The sequence below is a fragment of the Cimex lectularius genome, unplaced genomic scaffold, assembly GCF_000648675.2.
Source record: "Cimex lectularius strain Harlan isolate CLEC.00 unplaced genomic scaffold, Clec_2.1 scaffold5, whole genome shotgun sequence".
Taxonomy (NCBI): Eukaryota; Metazoa; Arthropoda; class Insecta; order Hemiptera; family Cimicidae; genus Cimex; species Cimex lectularius.
In genome coordinates, this window is record NW_019392993.1 from 2,057,608 (window position 1) to 2,083,150 (window position 25,543).

The 25,543-nt window shown below is 35.2% G+C and overlaps 1 protein-coding gene across 1 annotated transcript in view; it reads left to right on the forward strand.

The window, feature by feature from the left end:
• The window catches only part of LOC106666271 (paired box protein Pax-6-like), an 89,394-nt gene that overhangs the window by 15,835 nt on the left and 48,016 nt on the right, over positions 1-25,543 (forward strand). Inside the window, exon 2 of the mRNA XM_014393353.2 lies at positions 19,289-19,462. Coding sequence (XP_014248839.1) covers positions 19,289-19,462 — 174 coding nt within the window. The remainder of the gene's footprint in view (positions 1-19,288; positions 19,463-25,543) is intronic.

Below are 25,543 nucleotides of genomic sequence, written 5' to 3' on the forward strand. Positions count from 1 at the left end.
AATTGAGAATATTATCTGCTACAAAAGATGTGAATATCCGCCTAAATACAAAATTAACAATCAACCCTCATTTAAAACAAAAGAGCCTACAAATTACTAGAAACTCGCCATAACACTTCACTGATCTGACTGGATTTGTACTTATTAAATAAAATGGCGGATCTAGACAATAGGCTACCCGTCAGTATAGACTTGAATATTTATATTTATACAGGCAATTTGAAAATGGGTTTAAAAATAACTCCAATTGTTGAAGGGCATCCAATTAAAGTCTTCTCCCTTAGTTCTTATTATTTGTTTACTAGTCAAACACTAATCTCGGTCTCTGCTGCTTATTTTAAAGGATTATGTTTTCTCCTGCATATTATGCCTAGTTTATCTTTAGAATTAATCACATATTGCTAATTTATTTAAAGATAATACACTCTAAGAAAAGGGCCTGAACAATTTAGAAATATTTTCTTCCAGCATAGCTTTTGGAGACAAAATTATTTATCTATTTTTCGTTTGTCCGTGAAAACTCAACTTTTCGTAACGAAAAAACATACATACTCTGACATACATATTATACCTTTGTCAATCCATATATTCTTCTTTTTTTACCATTCGATTTGCACGTTCTATACGACTGCATCGAGGTCAAACTGGGAAAAGAAATTGCCCCCTATTAATAAACAATAATAGATTTGTCTGGCCTGTCGTGTAGTATTGTGGCTGTTGAGCCGAGGGGTTTTCTACAAGATAGGACGTTTTAGATTTCAAAATTGGTTTCATTGTGTTTCCATTATGGATGCCGTAAACGATGCGAGGTCATACTTTACTGTATGGCATTGCGATTGGTCAGCAGATACAGAGCAAATACGCCTTCTTGTTTACTTGGAGGCTTTTTATCTTGGACCTTTTGTTCGCGTGATTACGACAGGTGAGAAATCACTATTAAAATTAGCTTTACAAAGCAAATATGAATCGTACAAGAGGTAGTATTACATTGTTATTTGGTCTAAAGTTAGTTATAAAAATAAAATTATATATCCTTGCTTATCGTTGTAAAAATCTTTGTAAAGTATTGCATTTTATAGCTCAGACAGGGTGAACATTTGCAAGGCCTATTAGGGTTTGTCCTAGAGCGTGAACTCGTAATGTAAATTGTATCGTTCGATCGACAATCGGCCCGTGTAAAACACAACCGCTCTAGATTGCACTTCCGTTACTCCTCCATATGGATAACTCGATCCTCTGTGTTCGACAATAGCGTGCAAGTACGAGAGTACAATTGGCCGGATCGAGGAGCAAGCGCCTTTGTAAATCCGAGTCAACCGAATCGAATGGAATGTCATCGGCACATCTGCCCCCGGTGATCTTAACGGGAAACCACCGTGAAAATGAAACGGAAGAAAAGGACCCGAACGGGCGAGGGGGCCTCCGCTTCCAAGGAAGAGAGAAAAAAAAGTTGTAGAAATAAATCCACACATCGGATCAAATCTATAATGACGGATAAGTCTTGGGGCGTTCGCCGGTCGGGTTTGAAATGTTCGTGGGAAATTGCCCGTTATCGCTTTTCCCATTTTTTCCACAATTGACTCATTGTGACGTGTGCTTTTGATGGAAACGGCGATCGTTTACCCCCTTCTCTTCCAATCTCTTCTATCCGAATTTCTATAATCGGCCTTCTCAGCTGGAAAAGGCACAGGCACTTCATACACCTTTGGTCACAACCTTAGCACCTTTTTATAAGCCAATTTAAAGTGTAGAGGTTTATTTCTTGTGGTTTTGTACTTTGCATAACCAAAATATATATACAAAAAAAACATTACTACCTTTTTGCTCTGGAGATCCAACTTTAACAACAAAGTACTTAGTATTATTTATTATATGGGTATAAACGAAGATTATTATCTGATATTTTTTGCTACTACTAATTATTCAATTTTACCTCAAACTTACTGCTTAATAAAATGTACATGTACTTTATCAAAGTCTAGTTCAAATTTTGCAAATCAAATTGAATTTTTATCCGAACCAAATTGTTATATTTCCGCATCCATATTTTACATCAAGATAAAGCTTTCAAAAGTTAATCTTTTGTGCTGAGAAACAAGACAATTTTTATTATTTTATGTATGTACGTAAATAATAATATTGTTTTCAACTTTTACAAGTTTAAGTTGTATCAAAATTTTTATACGAATTTTCACATTTTCTAAACCTTTATCTTCATTTCAAATGGTTTTAATGTATACTTTGTAGTAAATCATTATTAAAATATATAAATTATAAAATAAAAAATGTACTTCGTATGTTTATAAGTTATGTCAAATTTTAAAGATTATTATGTTTACCTAACTGAGCTGGAAATGTACAATTTAAGATACAAAACATTAAATTAAAAGAGAAAAAAGCATAAATTGATTGACTGAAAGCAAAAAGTATGAAAATTTGGATTGAAAAAAGTTCGATTTAATTTTTAAAAAATTAGTTTAATAAGAAAAAAATTTAATTTGAGTTTAAAAAAAGCGAGATTTATTCAGAAAAGGCCCGATTTGATTTCAAAAACGTTAGATTTGGGTTAAATAAATTAAAATATAAAACGTTAAATTAAAAGAGAGAAAAGCAAAAATTGATTGACTGAAAGCAAGAAGTATGAACATTTGGATTGGAGAAAGCTCGATTTAATAAAAAAAAGTTAGTTTTATTAAGGAAAAAGTTTAATTTGAGTTTAAAAAAGCGAGATTGTATTCAGAAAAAGCCCGATTTGATTTGAAAAACGTTAGATTTGGGTTAAATAAATTCAACTTAGTATGGAAAGAGTTCAATATGATTTGAATAAACTTAGATCTGGTTCAGAAAATGCTTAATTTGCTTTGAAAAACAAAAGTAGATTTGGTTTGAAAAAATAAAAGTCAAATTTGACCTAAAAAATTTCAATTTAATTTGAGAAAAGTTTAGCATGAAAACAGCTTAATTTGATTAGATAAAAGTTAGATTTGGATTGTGCAAATTCAAGTTACTACGGAAAAAGTTCAATCCTACTTGAAAAAAGTTAGTTTTGGGTCAAAAAAGTTCAATTTTATGGAAAAAATTAGATTTTGGTTAGACAAATTCAATTTAGTATGGAAAAAGTTCAATTTGATAAGATAAACGTGGGAAAAATTCAATTTGGTTTTTTAAAATCTTAGACTTAGTATGAAAATTTCAATTCAAAATTCATTTTGGTAAGATAAACGTTACATTTGTGTGTGACAAATTCTATTTAAAATGGAAAAAGTTCAATTTGATTTGAAAAAAGTTAAATTTTACTCGGAAAATGCTCAATTTGCTTTCAAAAAGTTTAATTCGGGTTAGACGAATTCAATTTAGTATGGAAAAAAAGTTCAATTTGATTTGAAAAAAGTTTATTAGGTTTGAAAAATCCTCAATTTGACCTGATTGCCTATCCAATTATTAACAGTATATTTCCAAATTATTTATCAAACAAAACATTGCAAATCATCCTAATGCTTTCTACATTTTAACAGGGGCCAATTGATCGCAGCAAAGCCACGGACGTTATGCACATTGTTTGATGGTCTGAACTTCGAAGTTCGTCCTGAATTTCGCAAGTGTACAGTAATTAATTAACCCTACTTTGTCCATGATCCAGATTCTAGTGGATGTTTCCAAGAAAAGGAAATTCAACTGTCATTGTTAATCCAGTTGAATGAAAGACATCGATCAACCCTCGTTTAATAGGAACGCCCTCAATAATTCACCGAGCCTTTGTTTGTCTTGTACAAAGTTCGGAAGCTTGGTCTCCTAATCGATGTTACAGCGGCTATGTATGCGTGATGCGAATAAACAGAATTATGTAGGCAACCTGTATGGGAACGATTTCCAAATCAAACGCGCCGCCAAATGTCATTTGAATGAGAGAATTAATCGGCATTTCTTTGACCGAAAGCACAAAAGCACGAAAGCTCGTGAATCCCAAAAGAAAAAGTCAAAGGGGTGCCTCGTCTAATAATTAAACGGAAAGACGCTTCGATACCGATGACTTTATACGATTTGAACGTCAGACTTGCTTATTTATTAGGTAGAATAAGCCAAAGTTTCAAGAACGAAATATATCTTTCAGTAAACAAAAGTACTTATCACACCGGCCGTCGTTATACAAAAACTGTTCAGTTCTATATGAAATCTTTAGAAATCAAATTTTATTCAATACATGTTCATTGTGAATAAACAATAATAATAAAATGTCACGCTTTTGATCGATACAAGTTAAATACTGAAAAACGCAAATAGGTAAAACTTAATGTAAAAAGATCGACGAACATTTAATAGTCATGACTCATGAGGGTTCGTGATAACATTATATATAAATACTATCTTTCGTTTCGGCATTCGTAAATATTTACAAGTAGTACAAGGAACTTAGCAAACCCGACATATTATGCATTTCCTTTACAATAATAAAACATAAAAAAGGGCAAAGTGTCTTTACGTTGTTAATAATCAATCGCGGGGCTTAAAAGGATTCGTGATTAATAGTTTAATTTTTATTTCCTTATATGCTATGGAATGATAAGGTGGCGTATTCCTTGGAAACAGGTGCGCGCTATGCCTTTTAAACCTTAATATACTCTTTAATCCTAACCATTTTAATATAAAATATTTAAATTTAATGGTATTCCATTTATTATTATATAAGTCTAGTATTATACAGGGTGAATTGCTACTCGTGCTACAAACTTCTCCAGTAGATTCTTCACCCTAAAATGAACAAAAAAGTTCATATTGTCCATGGTCCGATTCTCAACCATTTCAGAGTAATTTCGCTTTTTATCGATTTTGAAAGATATCACGTCCTGGCGTCGGAAAATCGTGATATCTTTTAATCTAAACATTTCTCTGAAAATNNCTTTTTTTGAAACTTTCCCACTTGATTATCTCTGTTCCTCCAACGTCCAACCACCCGAAGTTCCTCACCAATCAATTTCCACTACTGGTCCCTAACAAATTTGCTATTCCCGATCCCCTTTCTATTTCCAACTGGTCCTCCTTCCCTCCATACATTGAGGAGGCATCTGGTAGGGGCTATTGCGAAGAGGCTCTAGCCATTTATTCAGATGGTTCCAAATCCAACAACGGTGTGGGCGCAGCCTTCCATATCCCAGCTAGTTCCTTCTCAAAACAATTCAAACTTTCCCGCATTGCCTCCATTTTCACCCCTGAAGCCCTAGCAATCCTAGAATCCCTAAAATATGCCCAATCAATTAATCCCCATAATCTAATTATCTTTTCCGACAGTCAGAGTGTCCTATCCGCCATTTCCAATATCCACAATTCTAACCACCCTTTAATATCTCATATATTTAACACCACCATTCAACTAACCAATAGAGGCACCGTAGTGCACATAATTTGGACTAAAGGCCACAGCAACAACAAATTTAATGATGAAGCGGACCGGCTGGCCAAGACTGCGGCCGCCGCTGGCATTCCCTGCTCTATTATCTCCCCTAGAGATCTTAGAGCCCACATAAACAGTTACTGCAGGCTCCGTTGGCAAAATAAATACTCCGCCAGCACAAAAGGAAAATTTTATAAATTCATCCAACCTATCATTCCTACCTTCCCCTGGCTCCGATCTTACAATAGTCCTCGCCATTACCTCACCTCTATAATTCGGCTTCGCCTAAACCACAATTGTCTTCCCTCCCACCTCTATAAAATAAATATCCTAGACTCTCCTTACTGTTCCTGCGACCCCTCGTGCATAGCTGATTCCAACCAGATTTTACTAGCCTGTCCCAATACCTCCATCAACCGAGAGTCCCTCTACAATGCTCAATTTCTATTAATATCCCTCTTCCTACCTCAACATCCGTTATACTCTCTTTTACCCGCAATCCCAAAATAATTTCCCCTCTCTCTAAGCTCCTATCCCAAAATAATATAGTAATATAATACAACAAAAGTATACATTTCAAACTTGAAGTTTAGAGATTTGGCCAATATGCTAGACCATAAGGCCAATAAAAAAATAAAATTTAAAAAAAGTAATTAAGGGTAAGTTAGTCTACGTAAAATTTTGTCTTATACTTATAAATCGTTGTCACTTATTATGTTATATTTTGGTGCAAAATTCACTATTTTTAACTGGTTTACACAAATATTTCTCCATCCATCCTAATGGGCATGGTCGTTTCCGGTCATTTTGGTCTATTTGGCTGGACTTAATTTGTCTTTTTCTTTCAGTGGTGGGTCTGTGTCGATGCTCCTCCCTGCATATAACCCTGGCCACGTCGATAACGGAATTCTTGTGTGATCATCTTCAAAACCGACAATAAAATCTTAATATAAAACGCTAAAGAACAAAATTCAACTTTTAAAAAACAAACCAGTCAACATAAACACACAAAACTTAATCGACACCACATTCAACAACGTAGATCTGTTCTGGCCAAAAGAGCCATGCAAGGCGAACCAATATATTCAGAAATGGTTACAAGTTCATAACACCGCAGACCTCCAAAAATAACTTCATAATTAAAATTTTCTCACCAATGTTATGGTTTTTTCCAAAACATTGTCACCAACTTTTACCAATATGGCTTATTTCCTTTGTGACATTGTTTCCCATTTGTCCATTAGGAGACAATGTCTCATCCTTTTTTAATTGAATATTTATTCGTCTATCAGACCAAATTACCTGAATAATTACTATACGCGTTTTAAATTTGAACAAATCGGCCATATATCTTCAATATTCAATAATTAAGCATTATTTAATCTTAACTCTAAATTCATTGTCTTTTGTATCTAACAAATCATTGACAAACCACAAATTGAGCACAATAATTGCTTCAATTAGTATTTATTTTATTACAAATAATAATCGTTGTTGTTAAGCCATTTGTAGAAGCTGTGTGTCAATTTCGATGGCGAAAGGGCGGACTTTTAAAAGTCGAGCCAAAAAAGACGTATTTGATCGTGACTGCTATTGCTATTCTAAACTGCTCAAAAATAAATAGGGTTATTGCCAATTTTGTCTATATATTTTCCCAAGCGGTTTTATTTTATTTTTATTATAAATTGCATTAAAATTTATTAGAAATTATTAGTTTTTTACGGAAGGAAAATTTAATTAATGGATTTCGAAACAAAATTAAAGTTTTAATTCCATAATTTTGTTTATTCGGCACAATATTTTTTTAACAATTAATACTGTATGTAATTATTTACAGATCGTGAGATGCGGTCTGGTGTGATGTGGGTTTAGAAAAACATTTTCTTTATCGTTCAACGTTTCGATCTCTATTGAGATCATCTTCAGGGCCTGGGATTTATAAACATTGTTTAAATTGTACAAATACATGTAAGATGGGAAAATGATTTATACAATGATGTACACAATATAGACATTTTAAGTTAATCAAAGTATTTGTACTCACTCAAAGAGTGTGTTTTCTGTGTAGATGTGTCATTTCTGTGAGTCGTGTAAGTTAGACATTAATGTGTGGTGATTAGTGACCGTTAATCGATAATTATTCAGAAATCGTGAGATGCGGTCTGGTATGATGTAGGTTTCAGAAAAATATTTTCTTTATCGTGCCAACGTTTCAATCTTTATTGAGATCATCTTCATGGCCTGGGATTTATAGAGTGAATTTATAGAGTGCAAAATATTTTTATTTTATTTTTCACCTCAAAGAAGCCGACTCCTTATACAAAAATGTCTTTCTATACCGACTTCCTTCCCCCACCCCTTTAAAATCCAATGTATATAAACATAAAACAGCAATATCTCACTGGCTCTCTCAAAACGACACGCAAGAATGGCACACTTATGCAGAAAAAAACACTGAGTGAGTAGAAATACTTTGAAATTCACTTTTTTCCACATCCTACATGTATTTGTTAAATTTAAACAATGTTTGTAAATCCCACGCCCTGAAGATGATCTCAATAAAGATCGAAACGTTGGCACGATAAAGAAAATGTTTTTCTGAAACCTACATCACACCAGACCGCATCTCACGATTTCTGAATAATTAGACATTAATGTTTTTGTTTATATATGTTGGATTTTGAAGAAGAGGGGAAGGAAGTAGGGATCCATTTTTCTATGAGGAGTCGGCTTCTTTGAGGTAAAAGGTGCCTGTGTTATTACTGTGTATAATGCCCTCTGTTCGCTAAATCCTGTGTGTGCCTGTTAGCCATACTGTTAATAAGGTTGTCATTAATTTCATAAAGAATTTCACTCAATCGATGCTGCAGACTCAGTTGTGGCAGGTCAACTGGCTGCGGATGGTAGTAAACATAACAACATTCCAATTGGTGTTCTCTTCACCACCACCACTGCAACAAATTATCCTAGTGGCTGCTGGCAAGCTGTTGCTGCAAGTAGTTTTAAAGGTGTGTACGATGTGAGGCCAAAGATTAGGAACCGTTTGCGTTGACAAAGGCCTTGCCAAAACATACTTCATTTAGGATCTGGCGGGCACTATGGAAAGGGTTCCGTCTTCCAGCAATGACAATATTTCTGTCCTCCCTTAGCGTCATAATGCGCTGAGATCCACAACCTTCTATTGGACCACGCTCTGAGAAACGCCAATTGCCTCTGCGATATCCACTTGCAGTGGACCTTGATGACTCCATTATATTGCGGATGAATCCGCACAATTATATTGCGAACTTCTGGTTCAAGATGATGTCTTTCCATGGTTAAAAAGAATACAACTGGATTAAAATGGAGAAAAGACAAGAAAAGCTGTTTGTTTACAAAATGAGTAATCTTCATGTTCACTTAAGTAAATCCGTTATTAAAAATGAGGATTAACTTTGAAGACAATAATGAGGCAAGCCTAATGTGTACAAGACATCGATAAAAACGTTTTCTATCTCTTTGACTGTACAATTTATGTTATTTATTTTATTTTTTTTATGGGGGTTCGCAACAGCAGAGGTTATAAACCCTCAGGGTACCGGTGAAAAACCATTTGTAAGTATGTCGGGCCGCTGGATTCGAACCCGGGACCTTTACATTACAGTGATAAGAGCCGTGTCAACGCTTAAACCGTTGCGGCCACCGACGCCTCCCTTAATTTATTATTTAATATGGTTTTTTGGCATTTACGTTATAAGAGAGTTGAATAGTTATTAACATTTAATTTAGCACGAACGAATTTTGGGTTTAACCCTCACTAACTGTGAGTTTAAAAAGACAACAAACTCACTACACGATTTATCATTTATATTTGTTTGTTTTTGGTTTGTATTTTCTATTTTGTTTTATCCAAATAACACGAATATATCGGTTAATTTAATTAAGATTAATAGAATTAGAATAAATTACAAATATCCCTATTCATTTTTGAGCAGTTTATTATTAATAATTTTAATGTCCGATTGATTTCTCTTTCAGAAGTTTTCCTAGTAAACCAGTATTTTACAGATTGGTTTAATTTGCGTAAACATGTATTCTTTTTTTATTTGCAATAAGAAAATAATTTTTAAAAACACAATTTTTGTTTAGTTTAAACAAGGTTATTGTCGAGATTATTATTTTTGATGAGGAAATAGCGATAAAGCTTACCCTGTCTGGTGAATTTCCTTCGGCCAAGGCAAACCCCCCGAGTCCCACGAGTCTGAACAAAAGAAAGAGGAAGAAATTATCCCGGCTGGAGGCCGGAGAGTTCTCCTTTGCATCGTATTGTCATTCCCGGCTACGTGAGAGCTAGCTTGCCCTCTGTGACTGATTAGAGTACGACTCGTCATCCTCTCCCATTTTCACTCGAGCGTACTGATCTTACTCTCGGGAATGCTATTCAACCCACATCCGACTGTGGAGAAAAGGAATAATTAATTATCAAGCTTAAAACTGTCACAAGTTTGTATTTTTGTAGATTAGTTCTTGACTATTGTCTTGGATGAGTGTTATTTTTTTAGTCGAATCCTCTTGATTTGCGAATAAAAGTTGAAAGAGAGATAATTTTGTTTCACGTTGAATTGATCTACCCTGATCACTTTACTGAAATCCATGAATTATCGTTGATTTATGTTTTTCTCATACGCAAAGATGACTATATCCGAAAATGTCTGATCGATATAACAAATTATAATATGTGAGCCGACTCAGAATAGGCCATGCGCGGTTGACACACGGACACTTATTTTTGGCCAAAGAAAGGTTGCTCACTCTAATCCACATGATTGCCTCCATATAGGGTGCAAGTAGGGATGCTGCCCGATGTAAGAATTGAGCTCGAGTACGGCAGCGGATCTTTGGATCCCCCACTCCGATTTCTGGAAGAAACTTGGGTAATTCTGTATACATAGATCTTTTGATTATTGCATGTCATAATTGGTGACATATGTTTTATTTGTTTCGTGAGAATGTATTTATATGCGTGAATGTGTTTGTAGTACAAGAGTGGGACATCAACACCCGGACATCACACCAGGACACGTGTCGATGGTGGGATATCAAGTACCCTTCGACCCTCAATCAAACTAGCTATTGTAAATAGAGTTTTCTTTTTGCGTGATCAAGGAAGATGGAATCTAGTAGTCCATCTCCCTACTTGTGTGAATGAGTGAAAGAATGAGTGATAGAATAAATAAGTGGTTTAGGTTAAAACTGCATGCGTAGGGGGCTGAAATGACCTTGTTGTCGGTAGCCTCTTGAGCCTAACTAAACCGGTCCACCCGAACATCGAAATGGATGATCGCAGCTTGCTATGAGAAGTTAATGTAAGTTAAGAAGTAGTTTCTCCACAAGTAAAGTGCATATATGAGCAGAATTGAGCTATAAACCAATAAAAAATTGTGAGAATTCTATTCTAATCTACTATAACACGATCTACACGAAGTGTCAAGAAGCTAAATCTCATAATTCTTTGGTTGGTCATGGTTATAAGTTAGGTAAGATTTCAACACAAGCACACAGCTGATAATGGCGAAAAACAAAAACGCGTCTAACAGACCAGAACATAGAGAGTACGCAGACCAAAAACAATAAATATTTAATTTTCCATCTTGTAGATGACACCAGCTTGACATCAGTAAGTGTGAAATGGCTGTACTAAAAGTGTTACTAGATAATATTTATGACTATTTTAATGCAAACTGTTTAGTCCTAAGTATGACAAAAAAAATTATATGTTTTGGAATAAATGGATTGGACTGCAACTGTGTTAAAATGTTGGGTTTTATCTTGGACAGTCGATTGAATTGGCATGACCAAATTGACACGATACGTAGAAAGTTGGCATGAGTGTGGTTTTTGTTGTATAAGCTTAAATAGTTATAGATAGACCTGTAGGCACTTAGAATTGTATATATAGCTTTATTTCAGAGAATAATATATTAAGGTGTTAGATTTGGGGAATATGCCATGAATGTTTTAAAATTACAAAAAACTTTAAGAATTATCCCCATTATATTTCGTGATCCGATTTACCAAATAACTTCTTTCAATTAATTAATCTTTAAGTAAGGTATTGGTTGAGATAAAAAAGACAGTGTCACGAGCGGGATTCGAACCACGACCTTCGGCTAAATACGCCGCTGCTCTATCACTTGTGCTATCGTGACTTTTTATTTCAACCAAAACTTTAATTAATTGAAAAGAATTTATTTGGTCAAGCGGACCACGAAACCTAATAAATTTAAAAATTATATTTGTTGTAGATTTGAAAGAGTATTACAAACCACTATTTTTGAAACTAACTGTGATGTTTCTACCTGCCGTACTTTAAGCATGTAAAAAAATATTAATAGTTTACGAAAATCTGTGATATGACTGATTTAGTTGTACAGAATAGTGATAGTCTATTTATACTATCTTTTAAAAAATCTAAAACGAATAATTCCCCGGAAATGTAAAATGCACAGTTTGCTGCCCAGCAAACTAAAAAACTTAGATGTGAAACCGTTTTTTAGTCAAATAAAAAATCATTATTAGAGAATCCTATGTACAACAAAAATTAATTTAATGACGCTTCTATACAATATCTATCGAGAAAAAAAGCTTCAAATTACAAAACATAATCCTTTTATGTCTATACTTTTACTTCCATGTCTTCTTAAAATCTAAAGTTAACAATTCATGCCGATGCACATTCACGCTTGTAAATAAATTCTCAAAAAACAAAACACAAAAGACATCTATCTCCAAACGATCTATAAATACACTTTTTATAAATAGCCTTTTTTGATTAATTTGAAAAAACCAAATCATTTTTTCCGATTTTTTAAATTAATTTGATATTTAATTTATGAAGTTTTTCGGAGGATATTCGGAAGAGGTCAGCACAGAGAAAACAAACTTCCTTTCTGTTTTCGCCGAGCTTTCGACAGTTTTTATACTGTCATCTTCAGGGCCTGTTTTATTATCATATAAAAACAACAATGAAAAACATGAAAAAACAATTGCACAAAAATTGAAAATTTGATACATCTTACTTTAACCTTAATGGTTTAACCTTAATAAAAAGAAACATGGTGTCGTGGGCACCGAAGTACATTACGTTTTTTGGTGCTCAGCATCTAAACATTATTTACAATTTAATAAGTTAATAATTAAAAAATTACAACTATAAGTACAAGTGAAAAGGTGGTCGAGAAAAGGTTACCTCGTAAAAGTCTAAAAAACTAGTAACTTTTGTTTTCAGGTACATGCGATCACAGCGTGTTTCTTATATATGTGTATATATATATATATATATATATATATTTTTTTTTTTTTTTAACTTTTCTTACATTTAAATTATTCTACATTAAGATCACAGATTAAAATCTCGGCGAAAACTGAAAGGAAGGTTTTTTCTCTGTGTTGACCTCTTCCGTAGATCCTCCGAAAAACTTCATGTTTCCAGCAGGTCGATAACCCAGCTCATCGTTATATTTAATTTAGTTCAATTTCCTTTTCTTTTATATGCATACTCGAATCTGACCTTTTGGTGAGCATATCTCCATATTGTATCCATGATTATTGTGCTGTATCGTTGCTGTTGTGTGTTTTCCTGCAATTTTACGAATACTTCTTCCCATATCTCAAATTGTCTGCTCCTTGTTCTTTTTTTCGCCTAGGTTTCTTGAATAAAACGAGTTTTGGACATTTTGATACCTCCATCTTTGCTGTGTTCCTGCCCAGGGCCATTTACCCTTTCTTGCTATCTCGGTTATTTTCAACACATCGTGTTTTCTGAATTTCATTTCTTATTTTATCTCTCCTTAGGACCCTGCTGATTTCGTATCAATGCCTGTGTTCCTTTCGTCTTTGCTTCTGCTGAATTTTAAATCTAAAAAAATTTTTATATACAATACATTTTATACGACAGAGGATCAAAACCGAGCATAAATGTCATATAGGTTGGCATTCCTACTCGCTATAGAACCAAGGATGACATCCTTAAGTGTATGTAAAATTATTTATTTTATTTAATTATATCTATCGACTGCCCTAAGAGATAAATCAGTGCATTGAACAAGACATTTCGTTTAATATACTTATATATTCACACAAATATATAAAATAAGTAAATTGCTGAAATCGCTTTGATAAATTAAAAATTTTATAGCTTTTATGTCTAAACATTTAGGTCCTTATCTACTGAATGCCATTTGCCGAGTGCGAAATTTATTTTGATATTTAAAAATCCCAAACCATCAAACTACTTGCTATTTAACCACTGTACTAAAAATAAAACTTAACCAGTTTAACTCATGAAAATGGTCGATTGAATGAATTTATTATTATTATCTTACCTGTTCTTGTAACAAACCTATAAGCCAAATTAATCGAAGCCTTACTTATAGAAATTATTGACAGGAATTGACAAACGTACCAGATATGATCGATAATAACAGTTTTGTATGTGATGATCAGATATCACGTGTATAGTTAGTTGCTACTATAATCAATCCGACAGATCATATCGATGTTCAACCCACTAGGGGAAAATGTTTATTAATGTTCTTGGTTACCCGATTAATAATATCAACTTACTATCGGGTTGTCCGGAAAATAATGCAGGATTTTAAGTTTTCATTAAAAAAAATCTATATAAAATATTCTGTTTACGTTTACAGGATTACTCATTTGTATGAATGTCAACACTTATTAATCCTCCATGGACAATATGAACTTTTTTGTTCATTTTAGGGTGAAGAATCTACTGGAGAAGTTTGTAGCACGAGTAGCAATTCACCCTGTATAAGATATTTCACGCCTAATGGATGACTTTTTGATCGAATCTTTAAATATTTTAACACGTACAACGCCGTGATTTAAAAACAACTTCTTGGTAAACATTATCAGAACCAATTAGTAAATAAAATAAAGTAATTAAGAGCTAGCATTGCACTACTTCTCTATAGAGCACTGGTACTTTCAAGACTGGATTATTATTATTGTATGGAGATGCTGCAAAAACTCATTTGGCTAAATTAGACAAAATCCAGTATAAATCCCTCAGAGTGAGCTTGGGAGCTATGAGATCCACGCCAATTAACGCTCTTCAAGTGGAAGCTAAGGAGATGCCTCTCACCCATCGTAGGTTCCTGGTCACAGGTAGATTTTTATCCTCTCGTATGCTAATCGAAAACCACCCCACTGACCTCCACATCCGCCAACTTGCTACCGCCTCCAATACCAGCAAATTTTGGCGGAATAAGAAATCCCCCTTGCTATCTACTCTTTTTTTTAAACTTTCCCACTTGTATATCTCTGTTCCTCCAACGTCCAACCACCCGAAGTTCCTTACCAATCAATTTCCACTACTGGTCCCTAACAAATTTAACAAATTTGCTATTCCCGATCCCCTTTCTATTTCCAACTGGTCCTCCTTCCCTCCATACATTGAGGAGGCATCTTGTAGCGGCTTTTGCGAANTTGATTAAAGAACATTGCTTTAAAGTAACTAGTTTCTTTTTTTTTGTTTAATACCAAAATCCTGCATTATTTTCCGGACAACCCAATACAATCATGGTTTGTCAAAATCCAATTATAAAACTATTTTTGTATTTTTCAGAGATATGGTAACTGTATTAGATTTAATATTATTTGAAAAACCTATTCAATTTGTGCTTTTTGTCAGCTGTGGCCTTAACATTGTTTACACTGAATAAAAACACAACTTCACTTGTGAGAATATTACTAAATTTCATTCTACATCAATTCGACGGTCTTCGTTATAGTTTTTGGTTTTTATTATTTGCTATTTACACATACACAATAGCGATTTATTGAACTGAATGCCCAGCACTGCACCCGGAGCACTCAGGTTAAGAGAACCAGTCAAAGTGGCAGTCAATCTGACTGATAAAGAGCGAGGAGGTCTCGAGGCCATCGTCGTTTAAGGCCTGTTCTCGGGATAGGATGTAGGTAAGGCTTGAGGAGTAAGATTAGGATGGACTTGGTTGAACTTTTCCGGGATCGGATTTGTTCATTGCCGAATCGAATATTGAGGTCGTTGAATTTAGTGAAGTTAATAAAGTAGTAAGGAGCTTTGACAGTTCGTCCAAAGAACTTGTGGTTAAGAAGATGGAATGCACTGGATGGCTTGGTGTAACCACACGAATCCACTTCTTATGTCCAGAGTGGTCGGGGTAACTTGTATAGGGTTAGTTGAGTTTTGGCGGGCAAAAAAGGATTTCAGCCTTAAATGCTTTCGTAGTTGTCGAAGTCTTATGTTACATGGTTCTCCCTTATATATTGTGCGGGGATACCACGTCACTCCGCTTTCTAGGAGAGTTCTAAATATTTGATTTGAATGAAAGTCGGTAGCTGAAGGGAAGAGACATTGTTCATTTTTCCTAATTAAGTCTTATTCTTTAAAGATTGTTTGGGAAATATTTAGGCTAGAAGAAAGAATTGCGGTGTTATACGCATAGGTGGGAATGTTGGCTTTGGGATAAGTAGAAAAATCATAAATGATAACCAGGTTGGAACCAAGACCGCTCCCTTGAGGGATGCCGGCTTATATAGATCCAAGATTTGAATAATCGATGTCACACCCGTTGAAATGTATTTTTAAAAAATCAAAATAAAACTAGGATTTTAAAACTTGATACAAAAACTGATTAACCGTCACAGAATATGACCTGAAATGCACCTGACAGCCCAAGGGAGAATATGCAGACCGTGATTTTAAAAAAAATTAAAGCTAAATTTTAATTATAATTAATATTTATTAATAATTATTATAATAACTGTATTATTATAATTAATAAAATACAGTTAATATAATAATATAACGGTTACGCAATTTTGACTTAAAACATTGACAGAATAATCTCTTGTGAAGCCAAGGCAAATCGACGGTCCTACATCAAAGTTGCGGAAATAGTACATCTTCCAATTTTAATTTTTATGTTTACCTGCCCGTCCGTAATGGATATTTGGGTTGATGGTCGTTAACCGGGCTGTTTCCTGTCCTTTCAACCTCGGCGATTATTCCACAAACGAGATTTATATGGTGACTGACGGGAATATCGAGCATCTATTTACAAGAAGCACAAGACCATTAGTCTACCGGAACTGGCGTTTAAACTGTTAGAAACCGCTGTTGAATGGGGAAAAGATGGTTCATCGGTTGCAGTTATACATCTTTTACCAAGATACATTAAAATCACGTTAACGTTTATGATAAACATAAAAACTATAGGTAAAGTTTTGTTATTTTATGTTGTCATTAAGAAGGAGTTTATTTTATCCATATCTACACGTGTATTTGCTTTATTTCCTATTTTTGTCTTAATTATTCAATTATTCTAAATAAAAAAGTATATATAGATCTATTTAAAAAAATAACTACTTCAGATTAAATTAGTAGTGACCCTTTTTTACCTTACTAAGCTCAAAATAACATGCCAAAATTAAATAACGTCTTCCAATCTAAAATAAAAATTGTCAATAGGACTCGATAAAGTCCAACTCACAATAGCCAATATTTTCCGCTATTTCCCGGATTCTGCCGTGGTTTACAATTGCCATGATTTCCTATCTTCTTCGAAGAAATCGTAGAAAAACGGTACAGAGGTCCTTGGTTCCGGTTAATCGATTCCCTTAGGAGTGAATCCAACACGATTACGCACTTCTTCCCACGGGGCGATAATCGACTCGGTCAATTAGTCAATATCTGGGTATCGATCTCGGCCGATTTTATTGTTACATACGCTAGTTCATGCCTGTCGTCTTTTACAGCACGGGTCCTTCCTCCATCAGGACCTCAATTAATTGTATCCTGTATAAACAGGATTTGTCGTCTCCTTGGAGTGTTGGTTTAAACAATATTTCTTACATGTATTATATATATTATATTATGTATATTATTTTACATGTATTTATATGTTTTGCACAATGCTGAATAATGAGCAATGGGTTCAATGTTCTGACTTATCTCTTTTGACAATTGTGTCGTGGGTTCACTCAGAACGTTTCCAGTTTCGGTATTATGTGAATAAAACAAAAATGTCTTCTTTAGTGAAAGCACTTCAAAAATTGGCGATATTTTAAAAGGTCCGTTGAGCATGACGTTGAGTGGCGAAATTGTAACGTCTTCCGGAGACTGAAAATCATGAAATTCGTTTTTCCTTCCTTATTTGCATATTTACTCCGACTTTCTTCTGACAATGAACGCAAGAATAAAATGTATGAAAGTAAAATAAAATTGGGAAGAACTCTCCGAAATTTATTAGTAGATCGAAACCAAACAACCGGTTCATCACCCCGCAGACCTCATAAAGAAATCTCATGATTCCCTCCAGCCAAACTTAAGATTGAGACTTTTCCCATAAATACTTACTATAATGCTTCATTAACTTGATGACTCAAGTAATCAACTAAAATAGTGTAAAGAAAACAACGAGTCTGATTTCTTTGAAAAACTCCCTCGTCAAAGATGGGTGTTTGACGTTCTACCGTTTCCAGGCTTATCGGGTTAAATGAAACAAACTATTAAAAATTGACAAAATTATTTTACATTTGTTCGATCTTTTCTTTCTTTAGTGCAATGGTTTTTACATTATTACAATTATATATTCTATTTTTAAATTGGGTTTAATTAACACGTGTGTAAAGGAGGCATCCATATCCAACCTAACGTCTCTTCAGAAATTTTTAGTATGTAAAAATCTGTTTAAGTTCTCGTTATTTTTCATGATTCTCTCTTCCCTTCTGTTTCCTGCTCGCTTGCTCCCAATTATCTTACATTTTCTCCCTCTAGCTCCCATTCTCATCTTCTCTCTCCATATATGTATATTTATTTATTTACCTACAACATACGTATACATCTATTATATCCTCCTATCTCTTTCTCCCTTCCTCCCTCCCACTCTCTCTCTCTCTCTCTCTCTCTCTCTCTCCCTCTTTCTCTCTCTCTCTCTCTCCCTTTCTCTCTCTCTATCTATCTGTCTAACAATCAATCTAGCTAACAGTCCTCTCTCACTCTCTCTCCCTTTCTGTGCTTTTTTCTCCCTCTCTCTTCATCTGTCTATCTATCTATCTCCCTCTCATCTTTCTCTTTCTGTCTGTCTTTATCTGTCTGTCTCTCTCTCTCTCTCTCACTCTCTCTCTCTCTCTCTCTCTCTCTCTCTCTCTCTCTCTCTCTCTCCTTTATATCTCGCTTTCGCTCTTTCTCATTCTCTCTTCCTCTTTTTCTCTCTCTCATTTTCTCTTTTCTTTCTTTTTTACTTCAAATTTATTGCCTTTTTAAACTTATTTTGCTCTCTTTCACCCTCTCTTTCTCTTTTCTTTCATTTTCACTGTCTGTCGCTTCCTCCATTTATTTCTTACTCCCTCTTTCTTACTCCTTCTCATCTGTATCCTCCCTTCTCTATCTCGCTCTCTATTACTCCGTCTCATTCTTTTCTTTCTACCTCTCTTACTCTTTAACTTTCTCTCCCACTATCTCCCTCTCCCTTCGTTTCTATCTTTCTTGTTCGCTCAGTTCCAACGTCCGTTCTATCCTCTGTTTCTCTCTTTCTTTCTCTTGCATTTTCTTGCTCTGTCCCACTCTCTCTCCCTATATTTATGTAACTATTTTTCACTACGTTTATCTCTCTCTATTTCCATCTCTTTCTCTATCTATGTATTGCCCTTCCTCCGTTTTTCTTTACAGTTCTCTATCTAACTAGAACATATCCAAGCATATTTTTCTTTATCGGTCTGTCTATATATTTTTAAGAGAAATGATGTTCACCATTTTAGTATTTGGCCTAAAACATTTTCAATAAAACTTATTCCACTGTAAACTAGTAATAAAATTTTATTTATTAATTTCGTTTTGATTTTTTTTTCCAGCGGCTGGAGCTACAGCGGGCTCCGCGAGTACTTTAAGAGAGCTGTACGCCCTGGCGGCGACGCAGCAACCCCTCGCATCTCTCGTAACCCACCAACAGAGGCTACTCGAGCTTTCGAGGTTCAGACATTACGACCTTTTATCCCACCAACAGGGCGCTGTCACCAAACTTTTAGGTAAGCCTGCATCATAACTTTATGTCCATTAAATCCAAATTTTATACCCGAAATCGACTGGAGATTCCGTGTAGGATAATCGGCCGTTAACGGCCCTTAGACCACCATCCTTGATAATTCATCTATGTGTAATGTAGATTTATGAGGGCTATCGAGAGATCAAATTTATGAATTTTTCATTTCACCCAAATTGTTTCTAATGGCGAGAACTGTTATCGCACACACGTCGGGTCAATATATCGACAAATAACAATTTACATCGCTAAACTTGCATTATCTATTATAAACTAGATAGCAATTGCACCTACCGTTTTTATTTTCCTACCGATCTTTTTTCCCAACCAATTGAGTTAACACTGCTGATCTCCAAGGACGTGAGTAAATAACTCCAACTGCTTACAATAATTAATCACTTCTTTTGAAAGAAGAAGAACAAACAGAACACAAAAAGACTTTCAGTTAAGCAAAATATAATAAATATATTGAAGCGCAAAAAGCGAAGTTGGTTTAATAACACTGACAAACAAACGAAAACTTTACTGTGTCCCCATTTGGACAACGTACATAAACTCTATGAGACTGCTCAGCGTTCCAACCTTAATCGAATCCAATACCTCCAACCTAACGTCCTCAGAACAATGGTCTATGTTGCCAATAACACCATCCAAACCGACCTAAATGTTCCATTTGTTACTCATCTAACCCAATCCCGCTACCAAAGGTTCCATCCCAAACTATCCAATCATTCGAACCCTCCGTCAAAAACCCATCATACATCACGTTACTTATAACCCTCATATAAGACTGAAGCGCCGTGGCCCCGCGACACCTACTTGATATCGATCTGATAGGATGAAGCCCCCACTGGATAGTGCTGTTCATGTTTCCATTTTATTATTTATTATTACTTATTGCATCGAAAAAAGAAGAATACAAAAAGAAGATTAAAAAAATAATGTTTAGTAACGATATATATAACATTGGCTGATCTTCCAGTTGTTTAATATAGTCGGATTATCAAATTAGTTCTTGTTCAAGATAATTACTCTTACTCATTGTGTGATATCAAAGTGATCAAAATTTAAACAAATCCAAAAAAGGGTTGTTTTTTCTTTTCTTCGTCGACGAACAAATGATCGCTCGTTCGGAGACACCTGCTAGTCAGTTTTTATTCAGTCTCGTTATTTTTATCAGCATTCCTAATAAATACCTTTCAGTCCATGCATGCGGAATCCGGGAGAGAACAAGCTGACTGATTAAAAAACAAAAACAATGCTACTTTAAATGGGAACAAATCGATGCAGCTGTTACGATGATATCTCGTACTCCGTTTGTTTTTAAATTAAGCACGAAAGCCGTTTGGGCTTCGTACTTTAAAAGTACAAAATGTCCACAGGATCCGACTGTAAAGTTTGCCCACGTTAACATGTGCACGGGCTACAATTTAAAACGCTGTCGCAATACAAGTAGTAATCAATAAACGGATAATGGCCATGTAATTAAGACCTTCTGGCCACCGGGCGACAACGTTGGACCGTTCGCAATTAACAGGCCTAACTGACCGTGTCGATTGTTAACATTAACAAAACCTCAGATAAACGATTATTTGATACAAGTCGATTTATATAGCATAATTTCACTTTTGATCCTTCATTAATGCTAATAATATTCTATTAAATATAGTAAATACATCCACTGGATCTGTTAAAAAAGCGAAAGGAAAAGCGAGAATAGACGGACCAAATTTTACAGGCAATGAATAAAACTACGAACTTGCAAATTTTGCGTTTTTTTAAATATAGTGTATACAAACATAAGTTTTTACAATTATATTAAAAATGGGTAACGAAACTGTAGTCGAGGAAGGTCCGTCCTAACCTCCAGGCCTGACCATCGCGATCTGACGCTGAAAATGCAATTGAAAACAAACAAAAAAGAGAACTGGAAATATCGATGGGCCGGATAGGCGGAGGAGTTCTCACGTATCAAAAGTTCAGCATCGAATGAGAGGGATCAAACGCGAATTAGAATCGGCATGCGAACAGGGAACATAATTTTATCCCAAAGCAAGTATGTGTCTGGCATATAGAGAAGGATTATTCGATCTGATATAATTCCTTGGCTCCACATATAGGGCCCGATATGAAAATTCGATTTTTGGTTTTCCTTCCGAATATATTGTTAGTGAATGTATTTATTAGCGCGAATATTTTGTGTGAGAGGGCGGATGGAATAATGTATACTGTATCGAACCTCAATTAGATTAGTTTAATGGTATGTGTAAAGGGGTGATGGAAGAACAACGAATAGTCTGAATGAAATGTAAACATGAAAGAATGTACAATGATTGTACTAAGAATGTGACTGTGCTTAGGTTTAAAAGTTGTATTCGTTTCGACCTAGGGCTAAATTGACATTAATAAAATTGATTGATTGTATGTAGGTTTAGATTTCGTGTTCAGAAAACAAGTTAAAGTTTAGACTTAAAATGATAGCAATTGCAACCGTGGTTATTCTAGCCTGTCAGACACGTTTTCGCTTTTGGTCATCATCAGAAGGTATGGAACGGATTCTCCTCTTGCTTATATCCCTGCCAAATTGAATTGAATATGTGATTTAACTTTAAAACCTCACAGTTCATAATTCTTAATCAACAATTTTAAAAATGTTGAAGGCGTTGAAGTAAGAGATACTAATTTATCCCAATAAAACAATATTTTTTTTAAATTGTATTTGTCCTATTTTCACTTTGATTTTGACTATTTTGTATATTTGTGAAACTATAAAAGTAGAACGACATTCAGACATTATTTTGTGCAAAATTTTTGCGCGCTACTCCCTATAGTAAAGTTTTAAATCTTGAGATTTCATACCAGGTGATTTGCGGAGGATCTCCTATAATTTGCAGCTTTCGCCATATTAATTGTGACTCGGTGATTTATGTAAAGTCATTTTTATGAGGTGCTTGAATACGAGTTATCTTTGTTCGGTTCCAAACCCGATGAAGTTCGGTCGTTTCTGATTATCCAGGCCTGCCGATCGTTTGGTTTGGTATAAGACACACTGAGGATGGTGAAATACCGACGAACCCAACGAGGATCGACAGACTAAAATGATCGGTGCTGACGAAATTATAAGTTTTGAAAAATAATCGCTTCCGTTTCAAGAAATGATGAGTGTCATAGCAGCAAAAGCATTTTTTTTTAATCCCCAACAACAATTTATAGCACATCCAATGAGACTAGATGTCTGTTCAATAGTTGAATGAATAACAAGCGTTCTATGAGCAAAATAAAAATGACAGTTAAACAAAATAATAATTAATTCATTTATAAATTTCTATTATTTTTATGAGTCTATTGATAATTTAATCATTATTGATCAATGGAAAAAACAGAAATTTGTCGTTTTGACTGATATTCCACTGTTTGTTTTATTACTAAAATAGTAGTATATTTAATGGGTTTATTCCAATACATACATACATAGTTGCATCGCAAGAAATTTTATTTGTCGAATTCAATGAAAATTCGTGTTAGCAAATTATAAAAATAAATTGAACTTTTAATATTTATACGGTGTAATGGATCCCTATGTCAGGAATATCATGCAATAGATTATAAAATTACGTGGGCACGTTAATTACCGATTAACGACGTCGTTATTAACATTGATTGTGAAAACGCTTGAGTCAATTATTCGATTTGTTTGCATTAATTGCCAACCTTTAGGTGGTTTACTCGCCACTGTTCCGTGCAAATCGAAGGGTCAATTATTCAAGCACGTCGGACCGGACGGCCTACCCTTCAATTAACTAACTGGATACCTACAAACTTCTCCGTTAAGCTTATTAATTTAATATAATTGATTACATGTACAGATGGGGTAAAGACAAGTTCTAAAACTATCGATTTCTTTTCTATCGGTTCAATTATTCAATGTGAAATTACCTTAGGGTTGATACAATTGTAAGGGATCGTTTGAAGGCAATTTAAAATATTTCGATATTGGAGTGTATTTGATATTAAAAAAAATGTGTCGTGACTAAGCATCGGCCTTATTGGAATGAAAGAGTCACCTGCGGACAAAGGTGTGTCAAGGCATATGTCGTCCCGACCAAATCATTTGTCCCTAAAGTATAACTGTTCCCCGAACGAGTTGCCTTCTCTCGCGTGACAATCCAACAAATTGGACTTGATATTGGGTGAGTAAATGCTGGTTGCGAAGTCCCATTACCTCGTTACCTTTGAATAAAGGTGCATCCTGTGGTTCGTACTTATTTTGTGTCTTAAGCTTTAATTTGTATCCAAAGGCCGATGCTGTTATTTGACGGTCGGCCTGAAACTCGAGGCATCTTCCTCGATACGCGAAACCCGCTGAACTGGTAAGAAAGAGGCTTTTTCTACAGAAGCGAGCCCCTAAATCATTCAAACGGTACGTGGTCGAGTCTTACCATCTGGTGCCGGGACCTAATTGACCCGACGCACGACAGAGGACAATTTCGAACCGCAAGGAGACTGTCAACCGTGAGTTTGGCCATATTGATTATGGCTAAACGGCCATTATTCCGTATCGAGAGAACATATTGACATCGTTGCAATACACACCGTTTTCATAGAGTAGTAACCATTTTTAAAAATTATTCATACTTTAACTTAACATGCTATCATAAAAATATACAATTGATTAAACTAAAAACAAATCTGGGGCGTCGGTACACGATATTCATCACTGTAAGTAACTGCTTTACTGTTTTTGTAATCACTGTTATACCCCCAATAGTAAATAGACAAATCCTATGGCTCATACAATTGAAGAGGAAAAGTTTATTTTACAACCGTGAAGGGAGGCTAACCAGCTAAAAATTTCGAATCCGGTGGGAACTGTGATGACTATAGTCGCAGAAGTAAAATATGCTCGATTATCAACATCTATTACCACTGTGAATATATGATGCGCTCATACAATAAATCCTTTTTTTTCCCCTCCACCACCCCGCTGTACCTTAGGGAGACCCAATACCGGCGGACCTCGGCCTCTAATCTAGTTTTGCTTCTAATTTTGGGTCCTGGGGTACAACGCCTTCCTTCGTTCTCGCCCTGTGAGGGGAGGAGGCCCAAGGAAGGTAAGGGTACGGTATACAATTCTATATAGAATTCCAAGAATTCCAATTGCCAATATAGCATAAATTATCCCTAATGATCCAAAAGTTTCGTTTTTACCTCTTTCTTTTCTAATAATATGGGAAATTAGACTGAATCCTGGTAGAACTGGTATACTTCAGGATGATCAAAAAATCAGAATAAATGTTGGTACAGAATAGGATCCTCTTCCACGATTGAGTGTCCAAATGGATCGAAGAAAGAGGTAATTAAATTACGATCAGTAAATAATATGGAGATAGCACCGGCTAACACAGGTGATAATAATAATAAAATGCTGTAATACCATCAGATCATGCAAATAATAGCAGAGAGGAATTTAATTGTCCCCAAAATGGAGCTAATACCTGTGCTGAAAATTGCAAAATCTACAGAACATCCTATATGAGTAATGTTCCCTGATAAGGGAGGATAAACTGTTCGCCCACCTAGGTTAGTACCTGTTATTCGGGTGTATAGACGAATCATCTATACTCGAAAGAAAGACTGGGAAGCTCTTCAAATTGTAATGAAAGAATGGAAGGCTGACCTTATAAGCAAGACAGAAATAAGGGAAAAACGAACTGAACAGGTCAAATGTCGGGTTTCCGTCTCGGTGATGAGTTATTCCGCAAAGAGTAATAACCGTTATTGGTTCGTTGAATTTGGGGAAAGGGCCGGGAGTCGTAGGGTTGGGCCCTTTGTTAATTCAGGCCTAGGACGACTCACCCCCGAGAATCAATTATTCACTTTGCGGAAGGGGGTGTCTGCGGGGGTGTGAGACAATATGGCTGCCCACCCTTTTCAAATGGTGGGGGTTTGACCGGTTGCCGTTTACGCCAATCCACATACTTTCCAGGAGGGTCGAGCGACGGCGGCCAGGGGAGGGGCTCCTGGAGGCTCCAGCCGGGGAGAAATCCATAGAGTCCGAACACTCGCA